The following is a 14,698-nucleotide window of genomic DNA, read 5'->3' on the forward strand; positions in this document are numbered from 1 at the left end:
AAGAGCTAGTTGACTAACTTGAGAAGATTAAGAAAAGACGTTAAGTTAGTTATTTGTAATAAATATGTATTGTCTTTCCTAAAGTATCCTTGCTAATTAAGTGTATTGGCTATAACTACTATTATTAGGAGAACTATCTTGAAAAAAAATGCATAAATATAAGAGACAAGATAGATTGAGGTCTTATATTTAGAACCAAAATAAAAATCAAACAAAGTCTTATATTAAGAACCAGAAATAGTATTAGATTCCTGAGATGTGAAATTAGGAAAACCAAAAAGTTTGTTACAAACCTGGCGTTATTTTGCTGGCGAATAATAATCTATCCACAACATAAGTTTGTTTGATCTTATGAAACATTATCATCTGCAATGTTTGTTCATGACATAGAATAATACACACAGTTTCAGTTGGGTACATTTCAACCATACAAAATTATTCCTAAGACTTGCAGAAGACACTTAAAATCACGCCAAATCATGTAATTCTTGCACCTAGTACTCCACAATGATCTTGCCAGTAGCATGACCATCCATAAGCTTAGCCCAAGCATCTTCAACCCTGGACAGAGGATACTTGGAGTCTATTATAGTCTTGAGCTTCCCATTCTTGACCAAATCAACCAGATACTGAAGATTCTCAGCTTTTGGAACCATGACCATAGGCACAGGTTGCTTCTGGGAGAAGGTAAGTTTCTTGAGAAACCATGTGAGTACTCCACGAGGAGAAGGAGTTATATCTATAACCTTCCCATAAGTGCTCAAGTTAGGCTCAAAAGTTGCCCAAGGAATCCCCACTGCACAGTGAATCACAGCATCATATCTCTGACCTGATGGACTCCTCAGTGCTGCTCCATCGGGGGTTTTATAGTCAATAACCTCATCAGCTCCTAAGCTCTTCACTAGTTCCATGTTGCGAGCCCCACATGTGGCCGTCACGAAGGTGTTTCCCAGCTTTGCCAGTTGAACTGCATATTGACCTACGCCACCCGACGCGGCGGTTATCAGAATGTTCATCCGGTGAGGGTTGCTTCCGTCGAGTTGGATGCCGGCTTGGATGATTGCCTGGTGAGCTGTGAGACCAGCAACTGGTAAGCCTGCACATTCTATAGCTGAGACTCCGGCTGGCCTTAATGCTGTCACGCCCTCTTTTGCAACACAGTACTCAGCTAGTCCACCACCATTCTACCATAAATCAATTTCACAAAAAAAAAAAAAAAAACCATAAGATGTCTTTTTTTTTATTTTTTATACATAATAAAATTGACGTGAGTTGAGTTTTGGGAGCTCGCTAAGACAGAGTATACCTGCAGGCTCAAAGAAAACTTACAAAGATACTTATACATTACCCACTAATAAGATCCTCACATCAACAGTAGGATTCAAACTCATAATCTTATAAGTTATGAGTCGACTCCTTATCAGTTAAACTAGAGATATGATATGTTTAATGCAACAAATGAAGAAAACCAGAGAAAATGAGTGGCTGAGGAACTTACAAAGTTGTTAACCCAAGCCACAACTTTGTCACCAGGCCTGAACCTTTGGATACCTGAACCAACCTCAATAACCTCTCCTGTCACATCCAGTCCTGCTCCAACACGTAATATATCCTCAATGCAATTGTTTTTAGATACTATTTTTTGTGCAAGATACATGAAGGTAATAACTCTAAAAGTTCTTAAAAATCGCACCTAAGTTTTTAATATTCAAATTTGGCCAAAATATGTGAAGAATTTTTTTAAAAAAAATGCATGAAGCCCAATAAAATACTTGTAAGGAAGTTTTTTTTTACATGTCATAATAAAAATTAGATTATGAACTCTACACGCTGTGCATGGACTGAGGTAACCAATGATTTCATGGCATAAAATCTGGACAGCTCATATCAAAATTAGAAGGCCAAGATTTCATAGTTTTTTATTTTATAATTTAATAGATTGTTAGTTTAGTATATGAAGAATTTAAAATAAAAGTAACGTTCTAAGTTTCTAACTATCATTTTTTTAAAAAAAATAAATTTATTATGTTAAAATACAAATTAAAAATGTGAAGTTTGAACTGTTTAAATCAATTGTTAATACAATTTTTAATCCTTTAAAATTGTTCTCATTTTGGCGTTAGCCCATCAAATTTTAAATTATAGGTTTTAATCTATCAAGTTTGTTTTTGTTTAAAATATTGTTCTTTATAATTTAATAAAAATCTAAAAATATTTTGTCTTTTAAGAGACTCATTTAAAACTTAAAAGATTAAAACTAGAATTTATGCAAAAACTTGGAGACTAATATTAAATTAACTCTTAAATAAACTATTTAATAAATGCAGATCTTATATTGCCAATAAATGCTTATACCATGTGTCCGATCTGAGATGAACCTTAATAGTGAATGCCATCAGTAAAGAGACCCAGTCATGCACAAGTCCCAGTACAACGGAGGCAGGAGTTGGCAATAGATTTCTTGCAAGTTACGTAATCTGTTAAGATGCAACTTATAAATTGATTCTAAATTTGAACCTTGGGATTCCCTTCTTAAAAATATTTTCATATAATTTTTTATATAAAATTATTTATTACAAATAGCTAATTTAACAAATTTTTTTAATTTATTTAAATTAATTAATTAGTTCTTATATTAAAAATTAGAGATAATATAAAAAATTAACCCAGTAGAAAAATGTTTGGGCAAAAAAAGGTTTTCGTTTTTCACACCAATTATCACATGAGGCTAATATTAAAAGCATAACTTTTATGCACTTAGTGGGAAATCAATAATCTCATCTTACCATGAAAATGCTATTGATTACACTTTTTATTCCATTTTTTGCAATAAGTGGCGTAAAAACCCTATTGTAAAAATGGTAAAAAAAAATAACAGAGAAATTCTTGATCAATTTCCGCCTTTTTCTCGGGAGGCCAAAGGTGGCGAAGGAGGTTCGGTTTTTACTTTGGAAAAATAAAAAAAAATAATTATTGAATTTCAAAATGTCAAATCAGGAATTAATACAAAAATATATTATCATTTTCTTTTCAAATATAGTCATTTTTTTACGAGTATAATAACTAATATTTGTTTGAAATTTTGAAATTCAACAATAACTTTTCTAGGATTTTCCCTTTTATTTTCGTCGGGCATGGTAAGTCTCTTGTTTTAATGGGTTTCAATTTTTATTTAAAAAAAGTAATATTATTTTCGATCATTAATATAATATCTAATTTGATTTTTTTCCTCCTAAATATAATATTCTAATTCACTTTATTTCTCGTATTTATACAATTTTTCTAAGATAGTTCTTCTAATAATTATAGTTTTAGCCAACACACTTGATTAATAAGAATATTTTAGAAAAGACAACATCTAATTATTATAAATAATTAATTTAACTTATTTTTTTAATCTCTTCAAATTAGTCAATTAATTCTTATAATTAGGACCGGAAATAATATATAGAAATAGAGTGGGGAAGGAGGGAGAGGTCAGGTAAGTGTAAAATTATACTTAAAAATACATACATAAATTTAAATTGATAAAAGATGATCTAAACAATTCATAACTGTAATGAAAATATTGGGAAAAAAAACTACTTTCTAACAATAGTTTACAATTGCAAATTATTCTGACCAAATTTAAAAATTTAAATTTATTTAGTTTTCATCTAAAATTATAATAATATTTATTTTTATAAAGTGTTAAATTCAGAACACTAAAATTTTGATTCAGTGGCGGTAAATCAAAAGGGAGGCTAGCAGAGGAGAACTGGAGAAGGGTAGAGGAGGAGAGGGGTGGTTGAAAGAATCTAGATCCATCATAAAAATTAAAAAACAACAACAAAAAACCAATACATATCTTATCATATCAATAAATTTTATATTTTTTTTTTAAAATTTTGTGTGTGCGCGCGCAAATCAGCGATCACAAAGCTCGAACTTTTTTTTTTTTTGACCTTGATAAAGCAGAACTTGAATACCACGTGCTGGAAATAAATGCAGATTGCCAAAGGAAAGAATCGATAGTACACGAATTTTGAGGGTGTTTGAAAGTAATTTTAATACGTTTAAAATAAAAATAAGTATATAACAAAAGTTTTGTTTTTGACAAAATGGTTTTGAGAAAAGAAGAATTATAATGAGATCTCAAGTAAAAAAAATTTAAAAATAAATTCTAAAAGTTGTCATTCTCATTATATGACTTATCATTATAAGTTGTTGGGGTTGTTGTTAGAACCTTTTAATAATTATTTTTCTTCTGTGGAACTTGATTATAATTAAACTAATTCATACACTTATAATCTTATCCATAAATTATTTCTCTTATCTTATTTATAAGATAGATAGGAAGTATTTTTTTATTCTTAATACAAGTCATTTTATTAAGTTTATTTTATGAAAAATACAATTTTATCTTTAATTTATTATTACATTAGATTCTTGGATTTCTCATTAAAACATCTATATTAAATAAAAGTAAAATAAAAAATTTATTAAAATTTATAATAAAATTAATTAAATTTAAAATTTTTCTTGATTTCCATCAAATATGTTGAAAGTTACCTATCAATATGACTAGAGGAGTTTACTTGATGATGTATAAAATTTGCTGGGAAAAAAAAGAATGATGTATAAAATTCTAGCTTTTTTTCAAACAACTTTTTTTTTTTGGCAAACTAACTAATTTTTTTCCTCCTTCGCCCTCATTAATTATATAATATATCACTGCATTAATTGCTTACTTACCTCTTTTTCTTATTTTCTCATTTTCTCTCACTCTAATCCTATTTAGAAGTAACAAATCAACTCAGATAAAAAGTTGGTCAAATTGATTGAAGGCAATGAATGTGTGAGAAATGTAATTTTTAAAAAAAATATGCACTTATTCACGGAGAGGGTAGGTGACAGAGAAAATGAGGGGACAAAATGGGAAAGAAATGAAAGAATGATATAATTAAGGATAAAGTATATATTTCATCTTTTTATTTTATTTAAGATTTTAATTTGGTTCCTTATTCTTAAAAGATATACATTTAATACTTTTAACATTATAATCCATTAGGTTTAAGTGATAATTTTTTGCAACAATCATAATATGTTAATATTTGAAAATATTTTATCAATATTTAATATCTTAATATTATTTTTTGTTAATAATTTTAAAATTGAAGGACTAAAAATATATTTTTTAAAGTTAAAAAATTAAATTGAAGCTTTCTATAAAATTAAAAAACTAAATATATGCTTTAGTTTATAATTAATTAGGGCGAAAACTGAAAAGAAAAAAAAAAAAAAAAAGAACTAAATTTTCATCAAGTAGCTTATAAATTGTCTGCGCTGCGTTAGTGCAAGGAAAGAAGAGAAAGTACCTGGAATATGGGGAAATCTGCGAGGGATAAGTGGTCGATAATAGCCTTCCTGAACTTTCCAATCAAATGGATTCAAACCGCCAACTTCCACTTTAATCAAAACCTCGTCTTTGTTCGGACTTGGAATCGAAACTTCTTCATGCTTCAAATAACAAATAACAACATATGAGAATTTCAACTTCAATGGAAGTGCTTTCCCAAACACACATCTATGAACTGATCTCACAAAAACCTCCTTCAACAACAGCATAATTAGATCAACATAGAGATCCAAAAACACATCAGAAACCAAACAACAATAATAATCAAAACTTCCGTTTGGTTTCACGCTGAAAAGTACCAAAATTTCTAGTAGTGTGCAGTAGAAATGCGAAGCCAAACACACACTTGAGTCAGAAAGATGAGAAAGTGAAGAAGACGAGAGACATTAAACCTTCAAGGCAGAAGCTCCTCCGCCGTAGGAGTGGTACCGAACTGCTCGCATCAGCTTTCCCATTTCCAAATTCCCCTGTAGATTTCAGAAGGAAACGATGAGACCAAACTCCAAACCAACTCACTGCATATATATATATATATATAGACACACACATCCTTCGGCACTTCAAAAGACTGAGCTGGAGCCATTTAATTGGGGAGAGAATGGATGAGGGGTACACTTCGAGTACCAAAAATTTTCTCCATGGGTCTTGTGAATAGCATGGGTTTGGGTAAAACTGAAAACGAGATCAAATTCTCTACGAATATCTTAAATTTAGTATGGAAATTTTCTCTATAAGTAATTTATAATGAACCTTGGAGTAATATTTTTAAAAAAAATTATGTCAGCATAAGAAAAATGGTATGAAAAGAAGTGAAAAATTACAATATTCTAATTCAAACATCTAAAAGCTTAAAATCCCAAAGGAGGGAATGGTGCTTGATTTGGTAATTTGTAAATATATTTAAATAACTTAAATACCCTTGTATCAGATTTAAAAGGAAAGTTATCAAATTTGTTATTATTAGTACATTTTTTGTCATTAGTTGTTCAATAGTTATTATTATCAATTCATAACTTATTAATAAATAACTTATCATTATCAATACATTTCTTGTCATTTCTCAACACTTATCATATATAGTTCACTTTTTGTTGATAAGTTTTTTGAAAGAAAAGTATTTTTATCATTTAACTATATTTGCAAAATATCCTATCAGACATCACTCTCTCTTTTAAGATTTTAAAGTATTATGTTAGTTAATTGAAATATTGTAGTTTCTAATTTTTTTAATATCATTTTTCTGTTATTATATGTGAGTGTTATATATATATATATATATAATTGTCCAGAGGGATAGGTATTTGATGTTTTTTTTTTTTTATGCCCGGCTCAGAATCCAAGATAGACTATATGTACATGTTATAATTGAGAACTTTTTTTATTAAAATAAATGCATTATTTAGGAAAAGAACCGACAAATGCACCTAACCAATAAATAAAAAAGGAAAAAGAATTCTGAATCTGTGATCCCTTGATATGCATCGCGTGGTCCTAGAAAAATATTTTAAACAATTATTTTTAATAGTCAACAGAATTTATTGTAGTTAACATAATCATCGAGACTCTGGTAAAAAAAAACAAAAACGCATAATCATTGAGAGACAATAGATAAGTGGATATATTAAAAAAGAGAACCCCACAAATTTTTTTTTTAAATTACCAAATTTTAAATAAAATATTTTTATAAAAATGTGTGCTGTAAAAACCTATTAAAGTATTGTTACTGGATCTAAGGTTTAATGATTTTAATTTTTTTGAAATTCTCCTGCATAAAAAGAGAATAAAATTTTCCCTCTACGGGTCCTACTTTTTCCGGCATCATCTTTTTCTCTGTAACTCTCTCATACTCCCTCTCTCTTTCTTCTGTCTTTTTTAAATTTTAAATTAGAAAATAACAAAAAAAGAAGCTGAAAATTTGTAAATATTAGATAAGAAATGTTAATAAAAATTTGTTATTATTTGTAAATTTAGTATTGTTAACACCAAATAAAATATTGTTACTAAACCTGAATTGAGATTTAATGATTTCTAACTTCCTTTTTTGTCATTCTTTTTTTTAAATTTTATGAAGGTAACTCATATTATAAAGGAAAAATTTTAATAATGTTTCACCCAAGAGAATTAAATGCAAAAAAATTCTTAAAATCATCAAATTAATCTGAAGTCCTAAAGGACCTCATTGCAAAGGATTCCACTTGTTTAATTGCTAAATTTTCCTTATCTTTTTTTTTTTAAATATACATTGACAACTGAAAGAGCGATTGTTAACAACTTAAGACGTAACGGTTAACAACTATCATGACAGATATTAACAACATATTTTCTCAACACATCACAAAAATATAATGTAGGAATTGTTAATACCTACACCGATAGTTATTAATCGTTATGCCTCAAGTTGTTAACGATTGCTTTTTCAACTGTCATTGCATACTCAGAAAAAAAGAATAAGGGCAAGCTAGTAATTAAACAAGTGAAATCTCTTGCAATAAGGTCTCTTGAAATTTCAGATTAATTTGATTTTTTGTATTTAGTTGTCTTGGGTGGGACCTTATTACAATTTTTCCTATTATAAATTTTAGTAATACTTTTCCGGTCCTAAATATAAGACCTTTATAAACACTATAAAAAATAGTCTTATATGAATTAGTAAAATTATGTATATAAATTGATTAAGCTTCAGTTTATGTACTTAAATTTTTTTTAAAAAAAGTATATTTTTATTTATTTTTCTTAAATGTAACACCATTAATCTCACTAAAGTAAAAATGTTGACTTGATAATCTTAAAATGATGACTCAGTATTTAAATTCTGACATATTAATTTTTAATTTAAGATATATAAATTAAAAAAAAAATAAGATAAAACCAAAACACACGCGTGCATATTCATGTGTGTACATTTTGGAAGCGCAAAACACTTTTGTATTCAGTTCAATGTAAAGAAAACAATTGAGACTTTGTTGTAGTTAAATGACACTAGGCCTCTTTTTTTTTTAATTTTGACTAAAATTGCTTCCTCTATTTTAATCGTATTTTTCAAGTGTATTTAATTTCTGATTTTATTTTTTAAGTGTATCTTATTCTGATCTTGTTTTATGGTATATTCAATAATCTTATTTTTTATAATATATTCAGCACTTCAATACTACTCCTCCGGTCCTTAATATAGGATCCAATTTTTGAGTTGGCTTTGATCCTAAATATAAGACCCATTTCTCATATGTATCAATTTTCTCTAAATTACCCCTATAAATACTCCCTCAACTATAATCAAGTAAAAGAGGGAGATGGGGTATTAAAAAAGATGATTATGGTGTTTTAGGAAAAATGTGTTACTTTTCTTATAATTAACTAATTTACCTAATTTCCTTAATCTAATCAAATTGGTTAGATGGGTTTTACATTAAGGACCGGAGAAGTATTTTTTTAGTCCCATCCAAAGCAACAAAACAGTCTCTCCAAATATAAGATAGAAGAGGATTGTTTCTCTCTACCCTTCTCCTCCTCTATCATCCTTTGCCCTTCACTACCATTGTATTAAAATATAAATGATTCAGATTTAACATTTTACAAAAGTCATATAAATAAATTTAAATTACAATGTTTGATCTTTTATTACTTTTAATTTATTTCAACAGATTTTTTAAATCGCACAATTTGATTATTAGGATTTCATAAAAAGCACGAGAGGAAGTGCTTTTAACGGATATTGGCATACTTCTTAATTCATGTTAGTTAATAAGATCTTATAAAAAAATGGAATGTAATACTATTAAAAAAACTTATGGTTAAATTTAACTGAATATAAAATACTACATTTATGCTGATAGAGGAGCTAGGACATTTTTCTATTATATGATATTTTTTGAAATAATTGAGACGCAGCAGATTCAACTTACCAAAGGAGGAGCAGGGGAAGGGAAGGGTAGAGGATGACGGGTAGGGGAGGGGAAGGGTAGGAGAGGAGCTAATGCCTTATGAGTGGGTGGGGGAGGCGAAGGGTAGAGGAGGGGAGAGAAGCTAACTCTCAAAAATCACATCGCTAACGTTCTTCCTTGCCCCGTTTCCTGTCACGTCTCCTTCACTCTTTAATTAATTAAAAAAAATTAAAATAAGGTTTCATATAAGAGAACTAAATACAAAAAAATTTCTTAAGATCATCAAATTATCTGAAGTCTTAAGAGATTTCATTACGAGAAATTCTATTTGTTTAATTCTTAAAATGCTCTTATCTTTTTTTTTAAAACTTGTATTGATAACTAAAAATAGTTAACAACTTAAGGTATAATGATTAATAATTATCATGGCAGATATTGACAACTTGTATATTACATTTTTGTGATGTGTGAAAAAATATGTTATCAATACCTATCGTGATAATTGTTAATCATTTTATATTTTAAATTGTTAACGATTGTTCTTTCAGTTATCAATATATACTTAAAAAAACTAAAAAGGATTTGGTAATTAAACAAATAAAATTTCTTGCAATTTAGTCCCTTGAGATTTCAGAATAATTTGATAATTTTAAATAACAATTTTGTATTTAATTCTTTTAGGTTAAATCTTATTGCAATTTTTTCTAATTAATTCTGTAAATTTATTTTTTATTTTTATACGAACTCCATGTATTTATAAACAAGGTAAATATCTCCTGCTTCATCTATTTTTTTTAAACATAACATAAATACCATTTGAAATTCTAAATTTCAAAAAATTTATCCCAATTTTTAAAATTCTAAATCAATATTTATAATCACAATGAAATCTTAAAATATTGATAATTGTACAATCTTGCCTTTAATTCAAAAAATCCCAAGCCACCATCCCATCTTCTCAAGTCCTAAACTTCCGGCGTGACCTTTTTTTTTTTGGTTTTTGTTTTTTTAGCTAAAATAGTTAAGATAGAATTTGATCCTACTGTTCCTTGGATTCCGAAAATTTAAATAACCATTGATCCACTAAATCTCTTAGAAATGCAAAATTACTACTTATTCTTAATATAAAAATTAGATAATTGATTTGAATAAATTAAAAAAATTAGTTAAGTTGATTATTTGTCACAAATATGTGTTGATTTTTCTAAATTATTCTTTTCAATTATGTGCATTGGATGATATAAGAGCTAGATAACTAATTTATAGAAATTAAAAAAATTAGTTAAGTTAGTTATTTGTAACAAATATGTGTCAATCTTCCTAAATTATCTGTTTCAATTATACGCATTAGATGATTGGAATTATTTATTGGTGAGAACCCCTTACAATCAATTTGGATATTTTGAGAAAAGATAAAAGATAAAGTGAACTTAAAGTCTTATATTTAGAATTAAGTTAAATTTTTAATTAGTTCTTATATTAAGAATAAAAAGTAGCGTAAAATAACTATCAAAGTAAAAGGCCCTGTTAAAATTTACTTACTACTGTCAATGGCATGAAAACTTTTACCAAGCATCACCGCTTCATCAATGTAATTTACAATAAAAAAGAAAAATGATAGAAAAACGATAGATTAATTTGAGAATGACAAAAACATCCGTTGAATTTACAAAATACCATTTTGGTCACATGAGACCAAATTGAGATTATTATGTTAAAAAAAAAACACAAATTGTCATTCATTTTATTTATTGTTTTTAAAATACCAAAACCCTCACTGGCCGGCCGATCACTAGAGCTCTGACAGCAGCAGTCATCGGAGCTCCAACGACTGGCTGACAATTGTTTTTATAATACATCTCCTTATTGTTAATGGCTATACTAATGTTGTTAATAACATTACAAAAGTTGTTAACCGTTATACTAAAATTGTAAAAATTTTCAAAAAAAAAGAAGAAGAAGTAATTGTTAAAGTTGTAAAAATGCCTCTTTTTTTTTGAATTTTTAAGAAAACATGTTAAATGCTATACATAAGTTGTTAATAGAGTTATGGAACTTGTTAACGGCATTATTGAAGTTGTAAAAATACTACTTTTTGAATTTCTCAAAAAACCCGTTGTTAATAGCATTACAAAAGTTGTTAACCATTATACTGAAGTTATAAAAATTTTGAAAAAAAATATTTCTGGCCGTTGGAGCTCCGATGACCAATTGTTGAATTTCCTGAAAAAACTGTTATTAACTAATATACTAAAATTGTTAATAGCGTTATAAAAATTATTAACTGTTATACTGAAGTTATAAAAAAATTTTAAAAAATTGTTTCTAGTCACCGTAGCTTTTTGAATTACCCAAAAAACCTGTTATTAACTATTATATTGAAGTTGTTAATAGCATTACAAAAGTGGTTAAACGTTATACTGAAATTGTAAAAATTTTCAAAAAAATTGTTTCTAGCTGCTGGAGCTCAGGTGACCAATTGTCGGCCAGTCGTCGGGGCTTCGGTAATTGCCGTCGTCGGAGCTTTGGTGATTGGCTGGCCAGTGGGGGTTTTGGTATTTTGAAAACAATAAATAAAATGAAGGGCAATTTAATCTTTTTATTTAACACGATAATCACAATTTGGTCTCATGTGACCAAAATAGAATTTTGTAAATTTAGCAGACTTTTTTGTCATTCCTAAGTTAATATGTCATATTTTTTTGTCTTTTTTTCCAAGTGAAAATTGAGTGTTAATTTGTTATTGTTTAATCAGAGAGATTGTGTATTGATGAGATAGTTATTGGGAAAATCCCAATTAAAAAATTGGACATTCAGCTAGATTTTGGCAAAGAAAAATTAAACAAGGTAATAATTACTGATTGAAAATCATTTAGAGCCTAATTGGTTCGATCCCATAAATAAGCATTACATGTAATCCTAAAGCAGTAGATTGATTCAAACGTTTGGTTGGGTTTTTGTAACGTAAAAATGATTATAATTGTAATCATAATTACCTCAAGTGAATGCATCAGGATTACATAACTGAGACTCGTGAAAGGGAGTGCAAACCTTTTGTAATCAAGTAGAAAAGATATCATTATCCTTATAAAATTTCAAATTGACTAGATTACCCTTGCTAAAATAAGGAACATAAACCCTATCAATCGCCACCCACTATATTTTTACTGCTATCATTGTCTTCTTCACTACCGCACTAAATCGTCGCTGCTTGATTGTCATTGTTCTGAGGAATCTATGGCGAGGTAAGTTCTTTGCTTCTTGTACGTGTGGATTCTCTTTCACTCTTTTCTTCAACAGTTATTTTGTGTGCATTCCATTCTATTTTTTTGGCTAGAAACAATGAACCATTATTGAACATATGGTGTGCATATGAAGATGACACTCTTGCTTATCGAAAAGACTTGTGGCCCTATTCCCACTAAACAAGAAACTTCTTCAAACCATCTAGCTGGTATGTTTTATGAATTTTGTCGCAGGTCACACCCACCAAATCAGCGTTAATTCGTTAACAAATTTTTTAAATTAATATTTTTTGTTTGAATGAAAAAAGATTAACTCAATATTATTTTTTCCCCCCAAAACTGTAACTCGCTTTGCAGAAGTATTTTTTTGGGAAAACAGACTAATTTGTACATGTAAGTAAGGGGTAATTTTGTCTTTTGGTACATTATTCTTATCTGTTCTCATGTTTTTTATAATCCAACCAAATGTTTTTATATCTATGTACTCCTCCGGTCCTTATTATAAGACCCCATTTGACTTTTTATTTGGTCCTAATTATAAGACCCCAATCCATTTTGTCTCTTATATTTATACATTTTTTCTAAATAATCCTTCTAATAATGATAGTTTTAGCCAATATACTTAATTAGCAAGAATATTTTAGGAATGACAACACTTATTTATTATAAATAACCAACTTAACTTACTTCCTTAATCTCCTCAAATAAGTCAATTGGGTCTTATAATTAGGACCGGAGGAGTATTATTTTTTCTTAATGACATGCCAAACAAACTAATGTAATCAGCATTATATTATATTCCACTACATTATAACACGTTGCATTACATTCTCTCTGCTTCAGTGAACCAAATGAGCAAAACACAAATCTGTTGAAACCTATCAAATATCATGACAAAAGGAACTTAATTTTAAATAAACGAACATTTAATTTAAAGAAATTTAATGAAAATCAATTCAGCCTGAGAATCCGCGGTGAAGTGGAAAGAAACAGTTATGACTTTTGACATAGATGGTCGTTTATTTTTTAACAATATTAAAAAATTTCTAATTAGACATTTTAGCTTGATTAATAATTCTTTAAAAGTGTATTTCAGCTAGATTTTATTAAAATTTTTCTGTAATCGTTTCACTTAAAGTGAATATTTTATTTGTAATTAGATGACTAAATTAGAGGAGAGATGACTGAGAGAATATTTGATAATGAGAGGTTCCAAATCCGAGATATGATGAGATGAATAAACGAAGAGTACTCTTTAGGATTTTATAATTAATTTCGTAAATTTGTTAATGGGAATATCTAAATCTAAAATCTAAACTAAATAATCCGAAAACTTTTAGGGGAAATTGCCCAAAAAAAAAAATCTGAAATTTGAAAAACACAGATAAGGACCTGTGATAATTTTACTATGAGTTTTGACAATTTTATGACATATTATTATTGTCAAAAGTCATAGTAAAGTTGTTACGAGTCTCTATTTATGTTTTTCAAATTCTATGGTCTTTAATTACGATTTTTTTTTCAAACTTTTATATGGTTCAAAGAAAATCAAAACAGAAAATAAATGAAAAATATATTTTTGGTTAGAAAAAATGACACAAAAAAAGTGCCCAAAATTGTGAATTTCTCCCAATTCAGGAAACTAAGGATTGAAAATGATAAGAAAGGAAATAAACCCAAATTGTAATTTTAAAATTCAAGTAAAATGACTAAAATACCGTTTTATTTTTTTAATTTAAAAAACTTCAATCGCTGAAGGCTCCCGCCGCCAACTAGCCATTGACATGGCTTTTTTCCTCCTAGCAGCAACCTTTTTTTGGGCCATGGAAAATTATTTGACGAAAGTGGTGGGGTTTGGGCCAAGCTAAAAATTAGATGACCATTAAGCCACTGATAACTTCTTAATATTATAATACAAAAAAAATAATAAGTTAATTCTTTTGTTTTGATTCAAGTTCGTGACAACAATTTATCTGGAAATGAAAAATCTTAATTAAAAAATGACAAGTTTAAATTTAAGATTAATAAGGTGTTTTTTTCTTGATACATAACGTGAAATAACATATGAATTAACTAAAAATGATAATAGTTTATCAGGACATAACAAATGTTAATTGAAAAATGATAAGTCGAAATTTGAGATTAACATGGCATATTTTCTTGACACATAACAT

The 14,698-nt window shown here is 28.2% G+C and overlaps 1 protein-coding gene across 1 annotated transcript; it reads right to left on the minus strand.

Moving 5' to 3' along the window:
• Positions 1 to 264: 264 nt before the first annotated feature.
• On the minus strand, positions 265 to 6,018 carry LOC114751194 (quinone-oxidoreductase QR1, chloroplastic). Its single transcript, XM_028939858.1, has 5 exons — positions 5,946 to 6,018; positions 5,791 to 5,865; positions 5,358 to 5,499; positions 1,499 to 1,590; positions 265 to 1,184 (listed from the first exon to the last, which is right to left on the minus strand). The coding sequence occupies exons 1-5, from the start codon at positions 5,979 to 5,981 to the stop codon at positions 495 to 497; spliced, it is 1,035 nt and encodes a 344-aa protein (XP_028795691.1). The 5' UTR covers positions 5,982 to 6,018; the 3' UTR covers positions 265 to 494.
• Positions 6,019 to 14,698: the final 8,680 nt, after the last annotated feature.

This window comes from Neltuma alba, unplaced genomic scaffold, assembly GCF_004799145.2.
Source record: "Neltuma alba isolate B1F8T4 unplaced genomic scaffold, ASM479914v2 tig00006797_pilon, whole genome shotgun sequence".
In the NCBI taxonomy this organism is placed as follows: Eukaryota; Viridiplantae; Streptophyta; class Magnoliopsida; order Fabales; family Fabaceae; genus Neltuma; species Neltuma alba.

Bases quoted from the DNA above. Each gene is read 5' to 3' on its own strand.
- LOC114751194 (XM_028939858.1), bottom strand. From the start codon at position 5,981: ATGGCTCCAGCTCAGTCTTTTGAAGTGCCGAAGGAT. The intron at 5,500-5,790 runs GTTTAATGTCTC...TGTTATTTGAAG, and splicing joins GAGGAGCTTCTGCCTTGAAG to CATGAAGAAGTTTCGATTCC. The intron at 1,185-1,498 runs GTAAGTTCCTCA...GATTTATGGTAG, and splicing joins TGGCTTGGGTTAACAACTTT to AATGGTGGTGGACTAGCTGA.